Source organism: Diceros bicornis, chromosome 2 (genome assembly GCF_020826845.1).
Source record: "Diceros bicornis minor isolate mBicDic1 chromosome 2, mDicBic1.mat.cur, whole genome shotgun sequence".
In the NCBI taxonomy this organism is placed as follows: domain Eukaryota; kingdom Metazoa; phylum Chordata; class Mammalia; order Perissodactyla; family Rhinocerotidae; genus Diceros; species Diceros bicornis.
The window spans coordinates 44,578,598-44,592,256 of record NC_080741.1 but is presented as its reverse complement, the minus strand read 5'-3'; the positions used below and the strand labels follow the sequence as shown (position 1 = coordinate 44,592,256).

The 13,659-nt window shown below is 49.1% G+C and overlaps 1 protein-coding gene across 1 annotated transcript in view; it reads left to right on the top strand.

The window, feature by feature from the left end:
* The window catches only part of SEC22C (SEC22 homolog C, vesicle trafficking protein), a 30,917-nt gene extending 25,831 nt beyond the window's left edge, over positions 1-5,086 (top strand). Inside the window, exon 7 of the mRNA XM_058555806.1 lies at positions 59-5,086. Coding sequence (XP_058411789.1) covers positions 59-259 — 201 coding nt within the window. The 3' untranslated portion in view covers positions 260-5,086. The remainder of the gene's footprint in view (positions 1-58) is intronic.
* The last annotated feature ends 8,573 nt before the right edge of the window (positions 5,087-13,659 follow it).

Below are 13,659 nucleotides of genomic sequence, written 5' to 3'. Positions count from 1 at the left end.
TGACATTGTGGCCATTTTATTATCTCTGACCGGACTTCCTCTTATGGTGTCATTTCAGTGTTATTTGTACCTGTTCTACAGTCCAGCCAGGACTATGAAGGTGGTGCTGATGCTACTCTTTATTTGCCTGGGCAACATGTACCTGCATGGGCTGAGGAACCTCTGGCAAATCCTTTTCCACATAGGAGTGGCTTTTCTGTCTTCCTATCAGATACTGACGAGGCAGCTTCAGGAGAAGCAGTCTGACTGTGGAGTGTGAGGATCGTGTGATGAATGGATCCTTTGATTATCTCATGAGGGTCATCTGTGTTTCCCTTTTCACTTCTTGACTTGACCTCAAGTTTCCATGCTTGAAGTTCCTTTCAACCAAACTAACTGATAACAAGCATTGGAGATTTTTAACAGGTGCAGCTGAAGGCATGAGGTCGCTTGATCCCGAGTCCTGGTTTTGTGCCGAGCGTCAGTGCAGAATCTCCAATTCAGCACATTTACCTAGGACAGCAGAATCTGGGGCCTCATTCAGAAAGAGCATTATTGGAAGATCAGAATGGAATTATTTTTGTCTTTTAAGTTGAATGATGCAATAATCCACCAGATTCAATAGCACTAGTTTTAGTAATTGGCAGTTGTCTCTGAGGAACCACTGTAAAATCCTTATCAGCTTTTCAGTCTAAATGTGACTTGGTTAGTTTTCTTTAGAGGGTCAGCACAGGATGAATTAAAAACTTAAAAATGTGGTTCATAAATATAAGCTAGACATATTTTGTTTACATTTTTTGATAACTTAGGTCCAATATGATACCTTTAGAATATTTAAATATATTTTGGATATAAATTTAACTTATCTTCTTTTAGGGTAAGGACAAACTTAAGTTCAGAAAATGGTTAAGAAAGCTGAGTTTATTTAATTTGTATATAATCTTTTATGGTGGTGGGACTGTGTGGGTACAGAAATGTTTTGTATTTATTTGCAGGGTATATCTGAATATTTTAAAAATTAATTGAGTAACCAATGCTACTGGATCATAAGGTTATAAGCATGAGCAGAAATGAGAATTTTAGGATTCCTTTCAGTGAGCCACAAACTGGAGTAGGTGAGTCATGAGGATTCACACAGTGGCACTCTGCAGACACAGCGGGGAGAGGCTGCTGTCATCAGCCTTGTACGTGGCAGCTGAGTGCGTGTCATTTTAATGATGATGAATACGTGACCCTGTGTACCTGTTCCCAGAAGACCTCCCAAATTAATTACTCCTCTACACCTTTCCTAGTCATCTTAATTAGATCAAGGGCCTCATTTTTTTATGAACGAGAGTTAAGTAGGTATTAACTTTTTTAAAGCTTTATAAAAACATAATTAACCCTCTGCTCTGAAAAGTTACTTTTCTTTCTCTCATTGTCAAAATATTGACTGATCATAGTTTTCCAAAATGTGGATCTGAATAAGATCCCTTGGTCTCCAGAAATGTCAGCCTGGGTTGTCCCGTACCATTCAGGAGGCCACTGTGGGAGTTTGCCCTTTGGATTGTTCTTAGTAGAAGTCTGGAATCTGAATAGCTCAACTACAATCGCATAGAATACTTTGCATTGAATTATGTGGTCTTAATAAATTTAAAAAATCCTATTTCGATAGTTTCTAAAAGTTGAAAACTGTTGCGAGAGTTATTGAACAGATGGGGAAAGCAAGGATGTCATTTTATGGATTCAGTTGTACTTGGTTATTACTGGTGGTGTGTTGTTACTGAGCTACCTTGGTATCAATTTGAAAAAAACAAGTCGATGCGACTAGAAACTGTGTTGGGAAAATGTTGCCATGGTAATTTTATTTTCTTATAATAGAATTTTCTATTTTTAATCAAACAAAATATCTGGATATGAAACTTATATTGGCAGCATCCTCAGATGTAAACTTCAAAATTGTCTCTCAAAGTCATCATTGATCTTGCATCTGCATAATTTTCTGCATACCCAGCAGGTGAATTTTCAGGCTTTCTGGGAGATAATTTAGAAGAGATGGTAAAATAGCTTGCGAAGCCAAGGAGGGGAGAGAAATCCTTTTACATTAGAAGCACACACACAAAAACGCTTTAAAAGTTGGTAAGAACAGCTTTCAGGTATATTGTTTTCTTTTCAAGCCGATGTGTTATTGGTGTTGCCATGTAGCCCTGTACCCCAGATAATCTGGGGGTCTGAGCCTGGGATCCGCATTCAGTAAGTAGTAGAGAACAGTTCTTGAAGAGGAGTCCCTCCTGGTGAATGTTTCCTGCACTGGTGGAGATGTTATCCACACTTGGTTGAATGTGGTCTTAATTAATATCCCCATGGGGTTTGAGATTTACATTTGCAAACAAAAGGGAAAAGATGTACTAGACACACAGTACCAAATAATGACCACATAAACATTGTTTAACCTAAATTTAGCTAAAAGAAGCCTCAGCTCACTGGAGGAAGAGACTAATGATAGGAAAGAAGTTCTGGAGATTTCATCCAAGGGAAGTCCCAGGCTCAGGCTTGACTTGGTTCAGGCCTGGAGTTTTGTAACGCCCTGTGTCATCCTTGGTGCCAGAAATCTGGCTGCTCGTTGCACAAGTTTTCCTCACCCTACCATGGACTCACTGCTGGTCTAGCTCCTGTGTTTCCCGGTGGTTAAATACTACCTGCCCTACTGACCTCATAGGGCTAGATCTGGGTATAGATGAAATAATGTTGACAACAAAACCTTAAAAGTACCTTCTGGTATCAGATGCTGCAAGATCTTGAGCATCAGAGTGTGTTATGTCCCATCCACTGCATCCGAGTGGGAATGGGGCTCAGTGCTCTTGGGCCGAGTTTCCCAACCAAGGGGCCTAAGCCCAAAAGGTTTCCCCTTCCCCAAGTATGCTAGTGAAGGAGACCTGGAGACTGTGGTTTTCTTTCCCCCAGGCTAGCATTACTGTGAAGAGGACCATTCCTGGGTTTCTTTTTTCTGGGTGGAGACAGTTGGAGCATATTTGGGTTGGTATTCCCTCTCGATACTAGAGCCCCCACTGCCTGCGGTGGGAGGACTGTCACCACGGGCTCCCGGATTTGCTTCTCAGTCTTGCACCCCTGTTATCTGTGAATCAAGGCCCAAAATTTTAAACTTCTTTAAGGAGTGGGAAAAGGGTGTTAGGAGGAGAGCTGAAATTATTAATCATGTTTTCTATCGACCTCACCTTGAGCTCCCTGTTCTTTTCCTAGGCGCCCGCATTCTCCAGGTCTCGCCTGCCTCTTTCCACCTCTGCCCCATGCACTCCAGTCCTGGGGACAGAGGCCAAAATTGGAGTCTCTGGAGGAATGGGAAAGCCACCTTTAATTTTAATCGATAGGGTGGATACAGGCGCTTCAGAGAAGGAGCAGATGGCACTGAGGCCCACCCTCTCCCCCGTGCACCCCTAGGAGCTCCAGCACACTTGGGAGTCGGGTCTCGGAGGGGAGTAGCACTTCAGTGGTCAGCACTGCTCAGAGTCAAAGATGACCGCCAGCAGGGCCGGCTGTTTAGGGCACGGGAAGCAGGGGATAGGTGGGGAGCAGAGCTGAGGGCGCTCTGTCTGCTGGAAGACAGCAGCTGCCTCTTAGCATGTGAGGGCTGCATGCTGCATCTTCATCCAGGGCTGCCATTTGCTATTCCTTGGAGGAGTAGGCCACTCATTGTAACATGTAATATTGTAACTGTAACATGCAGGAGACGTGGCCCTTGGAGAACCTGCTGTTTGCACAGTGCAGTGCAGGTGAGGACCGGCAGGGATGGGAGTGTTTATGGCGACTAGATGTGCATGGCAAACCCCTACTCTGACATTGCTCACATTCCAAACGTTCCTACACAGAATCCTGCCCTGGTACAGGGAAGCTCTACCTGTGCACTGTGAGTGTTAATGGTGGTGGGAGAAGAGAGAGTAGACGTGCCCTTGAGAGAGAAGGCGGGAGAAGGAGCGCACTGGTCAGCTGGCCAGAAGGCCTAGAGATCAGCTTGGCTCTTTCACTGGTTCTGTGCCACAGTGAGCAAGTCACTGCCCGTCGGCCCAGTGTTCTCATCTGGGAAATGGTGATAACATCAACCTGCTCCGCTGGCATGCTGTCGTGAGGATAAAAGCGGCAGTGGAGGGGAATACTGGGTGAATCCATTGTTCATGTGCAGGAGAAGAAAGACTTGGAGTTCACCCGATACAGGGAGGTTTTTCTGCATGCTTCAGGCAGCACAGCAGAGCCATGTCTTCTGGCCCTTACAAAAAAGGACATTTTATGATGCTGCAGTGTAAACGGCCTTATTCTACACTCCAGAAAGGTAGCAGTCTCCCTTTCTCCCCCTGGACCTGCCTCCTGCCTTCCTGGCACAGAGCCCTTGGTACCATTGGCATTGGGTTCTCCAGGATCCAGAGAGGCTGGTTCTGCTGGTTGGACCAAACCTCACTGTCCATCCCTGACCTGAATGAGGAGAGCTCTGATTCTCCTGTCTGGGAGCAGTGATGTCAAACTTCTGTTGCTGGGGAAACGTCTTTCGCTGGGAACCTGTGGAAAAGGGCTTGTCAGTAAAATCTGGGAATGGCCGGATATGGAAACATCTGCCCATGTGTACCCATGGCAGAGCTATTGCCCACAAGCGCCTTTTATTTAGGGTAAAATGATCAAATCCATTCTGTTCCTCTAACCTGATATGCTTGGTACATATGACCTTCTTTAACCCTTATGTGGTTCTGAAATTGCTTCAGAAGTGTTATTTAATGGATTATTCATATAACTTAACCCCCAGGATTCTATCTTGTTTAATGGACTTTTCTACTAAGAGAGTAAAAGATTGAGGCTGCTTTAGCCAGAGCAAAACCATTTACTTCATGTATTCATTCTGAATGCTTCCTGTCCATGTTATACAAGTGTCTTACTGTTTCATGTAATAACAAAGATCTATTTTGAGTAAATTATGGGTACATTTTAATAAACTTTCACGCAGTAGTAAAGCCTAAACTTGTGTTAATGTTTGTAAAGAATGTTGTATAGCCATTTATATACTATGTATATATAAATTAAATGAGGTGGCTTCAGAAGCGGGGGGAGAATAAATCTAAGGTGCTTATTAACTTGTGTGTGTGTATTTGTGTGAAAAGTTCTCAGTTATGGGTCCATTTTCCTAGATGGTATGATATGGGCCTGGCATAATGCAGCGTTGGCGGGGGAGGGGGGGGTGGCGTGGGACTGGGGGGTGGGTGGAGGTTGTTGAGAGAATTGAAATTCAGGTCCTCTTGTCCAAAGAGGTCGACAGGTGCAAGGGCTCCAAATAGTCTTCAGCACTAATCCCCAGTTTCTGGAATGCAGTCATCAGTCCAAGAAAGACCTTGGAAAAACCAAATTAGTTGCAGTGCCACCCTGGGGGCTGGGAGGCCTGCCTTCTATGCAGCCTCTGCCTCTGCCTGGCTGTGTACCCCTAGGCAGGCACTTTCCCTGCTCTGGGCTCCTGTCCATACTCAGGGTGATGAAGTTTTCATCTCCCAGGACCAGACTTGTCATGAAATGGCCACCAGGAGGCGTGGCTGCCAGCCACATTGTCAGGTTCCCAGCCCAGGGGACTGTGCTCTTCCGTAGAGCTCTTTCCTGTAGCAGCTGATAAAGTTCCCAGAAAGGAAACAAATTACCAACGTCTCCTGACCATGCTCTAAGCACATTGGGGAATGCATGCTCCAAGCTTCTCTCCACCATCTGTCCTGAATGAAACTCTCTTGAAGGAGGGCAAAGACCTCAAAAATAAACATCTGAGTTATTGAGTTCTGGGATTTGGGAGTTGGCAGAGCCTTTAAATGTCATCTGGTTCAACCCTCTGGTTGCTCAGTTGGGGAAATTGAGGCCTGTCCTAGGGAGCCAGGGACAATGTAGCCCAGATCTCTGTACCCTGGACTGGGTACTAGGTGCTGTCTACCACTTGGCAGTACCCACAAAGAATAAAGGGGGATCTTGGCCCATGAAGGGTGCCCTTTCTGTGCCAGGAGGGCTCGGTGCCAGCCCAGGCTGATGAATTGCCTTCCTTTTTCTTGAGCTCTACCTCCTGATGGGGCCAGGTAGCAGAAGTGCAGCCTGACAGCTGCCAAACATCCTTGAGCAGTGCCAGTGGAGGTCACAGTGAGGCTCAGAGAGAAGGGGGCCATAGCTGGTAGGGAGGCACTGCCTGGCTCTGCGGAGTCAGCTGTAAGATGTCGCTGAATTGGATGTGCAAGGCAAAACCTATAAAGTTCACTGAAGAACGTGAAGGAGAGTATCTTTGTGACCTGGAATATTAAAGTGCTTCTTAAATAAAAATATCACTGGCACAACCTTAAGCAAAACGATTGATGAATTTGATTACACACAAATAAGGATTTCATGGGCAAAGTTAAAAGACTGGGAGAAATTACTACAATGTCTGAAACCAATAAGGGATTAATATACAAGCAATTCCTCTAAATCAGCAAGAAAGCAACCTCAATAGAAAAATGAGCAGACAGTTTGCAGAAAAGAAAACCTGCAAAGCTAATAAGCATATGGAGATTAAAATCATTAGAAATACAGAGAAATACATATTAAAACAACAATAAGCTATCACATTATGCCTATTATTTTGGCAAAACTTAGAAAGCTGGATGGCACCAAGTGTTGGAGTGAACGTGGGAATATATGACTTTGCGCAGCCAGTCTGAAGAGCAAGGCTGTTATGGGCTGAAGTGTGTCCTCCCCAAATCCATGTGTTGAAGTCCTAACCCCTAGTACCTCAGAATGTGACATTTGGAGATGGGGTCTTTAAAGAGGTGAGATGGGGTCTTTAAAGAGGTAAAATGAGGTCATATGGGTGGGCTCAATCCAATATGAGTGGTGTCCTTATAAGAAGAGATTAGGACATGTAGAGAGAGAAGACTGTGGGAAAGCACAGGGAAGGCAGCCATCTGCAAACCAAGGAGAGAGGCCTCAGAAGAAACCAACCCTGCCGACACTGTGATCTCTGACTTCCAGCCTCCAGAAATGTGTGAAAATAAGTTTCTGTTGTTTAATCTGCTCCGTCTCTGGTACTTTGCTAGGGTACTCTGGCCCTAGCAAACTAATAACAGTTACCTACCCAAATTTAGTGTGTACATACCTCATGATGTGGACACTTCACTCCTGGTTATATGTCCCTGGGAAATTCTTCCACAGATCCTTAAGGGGACATGTATGAAGAGAAATGTTTACTGAAGCATTATTTGTTTTGGCAGAAAGCAATCTGTGTGTCTGTCATGGCCAGAGTGTGTAGGCTCACCATGGAGCACCATGCAGCAGGCAGAAGTACCAGATTTAGATGTAACAAAGCAGCATGGATGGATCTTCCAAAGGTAGAACTGAGTGAAAAATAACATTTATATGATTAGAAATATATGCACACAAAATGATAAAATATTTTGTAACAATATATTGAAAAAAGATACATGTTAAATACATTTGAATGGTTGCCTGCAAGGGGCCAGGACCATGGGAGTTAGGTATAGAGATAGTAAGGAATTAAAAAAAAAAAAGAGGACTTGCTGTAGTCAGCAGTCAGGTCTGAGAGCCCTGCGACAAGCAGGGGACATGCATTGTCCCTGGAGATCTTGCCCCGAGTGTGCCAGCCCTGACTGGACTTGATGAGGATGAGAAGGCCTGCCTCTGGAGGCTCTAAAGCCCCATGTGCTGCCAGAGTGTTTGAGCCTCCAGGGCTTCTCCAGTGGGTGAGGGGAGTGGGCACTGAAGCCGAGGCCAGGGGCTATAATGGTCAGGGAGGGCTTCTGGAACCCGTGTAGGAGGGGGAGGGGAAAAAGCAGAGAGGAGGGAATGCCAGACAGGAAAGCAGGTGGGTGGCAGCTGGCTGTAGCCACCGGGGACTTTCTACTTCCCAGATTCAGGCTGTCTGACCAGTAGTTTCCTGGCGGAGACTCTTTCCCACATGAGGCACTCAGCTGAAGGGCTCTCACAGGGAGAAGGAACACAGCTGCAGGGGGGGACAGAGGTGCCGGCAAGGCAAGGCCTTCCTCCCACTCCAGAAATAGCCTGTTCTGGCCCCAGAGCTGACTGTACAAGCCCGGGGAAGTGAAGCCACAGGGGACGGGGACGGGAGGGGTGAAGGTGACCAGGACCACCATTGCCCTGAGGGCTTGTTTCAGGCATATTTTCTGAGGCCCCAGGGATCAGAGCAAGGACCAGGGGCAAGGAACACAGGGCCAACACTGGGATGAACTTTCTCACAGTGCTGTCCAGCAGGGCTTGGGGAGGTAGTGAGTGCTCACCGTGAAGGTGTGCAAGCACAGATGAGATATGTCTGATGGGACCTTGGAACTCACTGTCCCCGTCTCAAAGACATTGTCTCGTCCTGGGTGCTGGTGTCCGCAGGGACATCTGCCTGTCTCCCAGAGTGCCTCCTCCTGTAGTGTCCATCCCACGGGGCAAGCCAGACGCCAGTTGCAGGAAACAGCTTGTGCCAGCTCCCATTTGAAGAGTAAATATTAGTCTTTTCAAGAGCTGCCTGTTCTCTGTCACTCGGCACCGAGGACACTGAGCCGGGGGTGACCTCTTGGTCCCCATGCCCAGATGGAGTCTGTGGGCCCGGATCACTGCTGCAGTAGAGGGTCCTAGAAACAAGCCTCACCACGTCCAGGCGGGCATCCCCTCCCAGTCACCCAAGTCCCCGAGGCCCTGAGCCTCTACGCAGGAGAGAGTCAGATGGCACTGAGGCCCCAAATCCCCAGAATGTGGCTCTCCTCACACACTGGCCAGGCTGCTGCTGCAGAGGCAGGGGACTGCATGTTTTGACCTGGACCTCAAGATCTCTGGGCCCCAGCTCTGACGTGTATGGTTTAAAATCCTCTGATTATCAGGAAGGGGAAATGACCTGCTCCTGCTCCACTGTCACCCCCTTAGGGAGGCCTCCTCTGACCGCCCCAACTAACAGCACCCCCTTACTCTAGCCCCTCATCCTGTTGTCTTTTTTCTGTATTTCTCTCCTTTATCCGACTCCGCCGTGAAAGAGTCAGCTCCGTGAGGGCAGGCCCTCTGCCTTGGTCACTGCTGTGTCCTCCAACTGCGCGCACAGGAAGTGCTCAGTAACTATTTGCTGAATGAATATAATGACGTTAATACTTTGAAAATGTTAAACCAATATAATTCTCATCCTCTAACTGCTGAAATTGTATTCCTCTGAAGCCACTCCACCATTATGCCCCTGATGAGGGGTTGAGGCAGGTGAGTGCCCTCTCAGGCAGAAGGAAGGGAGGCTGGAGGGGGAGGGAGGAAAGCCCACCGGCAGCTGGTGAGTGGTGGGAAGGAGAAGGGGAAGAATCTGTCACACAGGTGTCCGGGTCTCATCCTCTGGGATGAAATCTTGGGGGGAAAATAACTGAAAGCTGAAAACAGAGGGGAACGTGTGTCCCACTCTGCATTTGGAAGACAGCCTGTGCCTCTTTGGTGGCCCTGCTGGGTAAAAATGGTGGAGCTATGGATTTGATGGCAAGAAGGTCTGAGTGAGCACCAGCAAGCCTCCCTCAGCTCCCAGTGGCCTGTAAGGGATCCAAAAGTTCCTGCATGCTCCACAGGGCATGAGGTAGGCGGCTGAGTTGGAACTGGTGGGCCTGTCACCGTGCTGCATGGTCTGTGGTGAGGTGAGCCCGTCACAGAGGCCATGGTGAGGGCAGCTCACACCCAAGGCTGGATGCAGGCATGGCGAGACTGGAGGGGTTTGAGGGGCCAGAGTGAGCCGAGGTGGGGCTGAGTCAACTGTGGCAGGCCCTGGGGCCCCACCAAGAGAACAGGCTATGAGTATCCCAGTCGCAGACTTCAGCCGCAGGGGCCAATGAGTGTCTACGAAGACCCTAGCGCAGAGGGCAGCACAAGGACCTTTGTGTGAGGCTCCTTTTCTCTGCCACCAGGAGGCCATCTGTATGGGACCCTCTGCTTCATATCCTATTAACCTACCTTTGCCAGCTCCTACAGGAATAACCAGATAGTTCCTCACCTCAGCTGTACCACACAGCTATCACTTTCTGCCACCGAGTTCCTCTAAAGCTATGGTGTGGGATGCCTGCAAGAACCAGCTTGACGCTCATGCATGCCAAGCCTGGAAGTATGAGGTCATTGACATGGGCAGACCTTGAGCGATAGATGGTGGGAGCCAGCGGTTAATGCTCTCCTGTCCCTCAGGAGGACGATTCAGGGGTGTGTTCTGCCCACTCCTCAGAGAGGCCCAGTGGAAAGGAGTGTCCGTTGCCACAGCAGTGACCAGCTCAATAACCCTCCTTTCCCCACTTCCTTGTTTCACACTTCTGTGTTCTCCTTTCCTGTTTCCTGGTTGCAGGTCCTTGTCTCAGGCTTTAGGGTTTCTGTTTTCTGGGGACTCAGGTTACAAGGCCACTTGAGCCTCTGTGCTAGAAATTATCTCTTGGCACTCGTCATCCCTCTCTGGCCCCTTCCGTAGTCCCCTGTGTTGCAGGGGCTGGAAGGCTAAAGACTACCTTTCCCAGACCCCTTGCTGCTGGGGATCTGGATGCAACTTAGGCTCTGCCAGAGGGAAGCACTGCGGGAGAGACTTCGAAGGCAGAAGGGAAGAGGAGGCCATTCTTCCTGCAGTGTGGTGGCTGATGGGTGGGATCTGGCAGACACGAGTTTTTGCAGTAGTAGGACACTGTGTTCCTTCCACTTTCCTGTCCCCAGCTTAATGGATGTGCAACTAGGACATGGGCAATAATTTCTTGCAAGGCGGCAGCTGGGGTGGTGTGACCATGAAGCATAGAAGTGTGCCCTAACTTCCATTTCTCCAACTCTTTCTATGTTTAATTTCCACATTAAATCTCTTTCTGCACAAAATACCTAGAGTGTTTTCTGTTTCCCACACTGAACCATCACTGATTTGGCTTCCTCGCCTCCACCATATACTACACCACCAGGCTCAGGTGGAGGGAATCTGAAAGGCCACACATTTACCCAAATAGACATCCAAAAAGAGACTGCGAGTCAAACTCTATTGGTTGCCTACTCAACATCCATCACCACTTCTTCCTTTTCAGGTCAGCTTCCCTTCTGTAAGCCCGGTCTCTCTTGCAGCCAGGGCTTGGGTATGTGACCTAGTCCTGCCAAGGAGCCTGAGGAAAGTGTGCAGAAGGTGGGTTCTGGGATAGCTTATTTTCCCTGATAAAAGGAGACACACAGGAAACATTCTCCTCCCTGCCAGTGGATGGGCTTCTGTGAGAATATGATGCTTGGGGCAGTGACAGCCATCTTGCAATTGTGAGGGGGTAAGTCTGCAGATGAAAGTTCACATACCGAGGATAGTAGAGTGGACAGAGAGAAAATACCTAGGTCTATGAAGACATCGTTGAGCCACTGCATTAACCCTGGAGCTGCCTGCTTCTAGTGGGCATCACTCTGGCAGGACCCTTTCCCTCTGAGCCCCATAGAGGCCGATTCAGAGCTCTTCAAAGTTTTTTCCAGGCCAATATGCTGGGGCTCAGGGATGCTGGGACCTCTGGGAGCTGGGCTGGGACTAGGGTGAGGCAAGTGAGGCACTTGCCTTGGGTGCAAAATTTAAGGAGGTGGCAAAAAAACTCAGTAATCAGGATAAATAATATTTTAACGAAATATTTAAAAAAATCAAAACTAATGCAAAAAATACACAATTAAAAAAAATCAAGATTTTTAAATAAAGAGACTAAAGAATCAGTGTCGCCAACTAGGTCTTTACTTGTTTCCACACAGGGCACTCCCAATGAACCACACCTGTGGCAATCCGTATAATGAAGCAGGACTCTGAGTTTGAGAACTGGGTTCAAGCCTGGATTCTACCAATGATTTGCTGGTGATCCCAAGCAAATCCCTTCCCTTCTCTAGATTTTGGTTACCCCGTCTGTCCTGCATGGGGGCTGGGGTATTGCCAGGATGGCCTCCTGACCCATCCTCCTCATCCCCATGGCCTGCCGAGGTTATTGTCCCTCTTCCTGGGAGGCTGTGTCTCCAGGGCCATCGAATCCTGGCTATTAATATCTCGGCCATCCCTGGCCTGATCAGGGTGTTTAATGACTGCCAGCTGTGGCTCGGGCCCCCTCCCCCAGGAGAGATAAGAGCAGTTCCTGTTCCCACATGGGGGGAGGTGGGGGGAGGCAGGGTCACTGCTCATTAAAACAGGCCCTGGGTGAATGGTGGGAATGGAGGAGCTGACACTGACTCCTCACCCCACCCTGGCCCAGCACGCCAGATGGAGGTGCCTGGAGATACAGACTTCCTGTGCACCCCTCCCTCATGGGGGGCTGTCCTGGTCTCTCTACCCTCTGCCTGGGCCTTATATGTATACATGTATATTTTTTTTGGTGAGGAAGACCAGCCCTGAGCTAACATCTGTCGCCAATCTTCCTCTTTTTTCTGAGGGAGACTGGCCCTGGGCTAACATCTGTGCCCATCTTCCTCTACTTTATATGGGACGCCGCCACAGCATGGCTTGACAAGCGGTGTGTCGGTGTGCGCCCGGGATCCGAAACTGTGAGCCCCAGGCCGCCAAAGCAGAGCACGCACACTTAACCACTGTGCCACCGGGCCGGCACCCTCTGCCTGGGCCTTGGACTTGTCACTTTAAATCTCCCTTTCAATAGCCTGGGGGCTTCTCCCCAGATGTCCCACAGACATTACATTCGGCATGTCCCAAATCAGGTCATCATGTCCCCAAACCCTCTCCTCCTCCTCCCTTACCTGGATGATGGACTGGCAGCTTTTCCTAGGCCTGCCCCTGGGGCCCTTCTCAGCAGCCAGAATGGCCTGCCCCAAACCCACCCTCATCCCCTTAGCCTCATTTAAGAAACCTTTCCTGGTTCCTGCTGCAAAGGGCCCCAGGCACTTGCTCACCTGGATTCAGGTGTCCCTGGCACCTGTCCTGCACCCTTGGGATCCAGAGACCCCTACCTAGTCCTCAGAGACTACCCTGATGTCTCCTCACCTGGGAAGCTGCTCCCTATCCATTCTGCTGGCAGACTGGCTGCCCTCCTTGGGCAGCCTGGGCTCTGGAGTGGCAGGAATCATCCATGTGGTGGCCTCTGTCATCGACTCAATGGTGGTCCTCTGTGCCAGGATGGTGGGGGGCTCCTTGCCCTTGTGTTTCCAGGAGGTGCCCAGCTGAGTGAACTGGGCTTTGCCCTCAGGGACTGGGGTCAGGGCTCGGTTGAGGGCCAGGGCCTAACCTCTGGCCAACCAGAGTCCTGGCTCTACCTGGGGTCACAGCTGGGTCTGGAGCAGGGATCACTGTGTGCCACAGAGGTCAAGAGCCTGGGTCTGAGTCTTAATCCCAGGCTGCCCTGGGGTCACCAGTGCTGTGGCCTCACCATGTCCTCCCTTTTGTATCTTGCTCTGAAATGGAGCTGAAGAGAGAAGCCTGCCCTCTGTGTCACTTGGCCTCCTGGGAAGGGGCCTGCACCCAGGTGTTTGGGGCCCTAAGGCCAACCTTGGTGAAGTCCTTGAGGTACCCACCAGGTGGCGATAGAGATGAGCTGGTATAGCCTGACAATTGCCCTACAAGGCAGGAGAGGGATGTGGGGAGCTGGAGGGAGGAGGGGTGCAGGAGAAATCCTGCTCATGGTCACCCCCACTCCACCCCCACTCCATAGGCAGCCTGAGATGTCTGCTCATGGCCTCTGCTGGCCC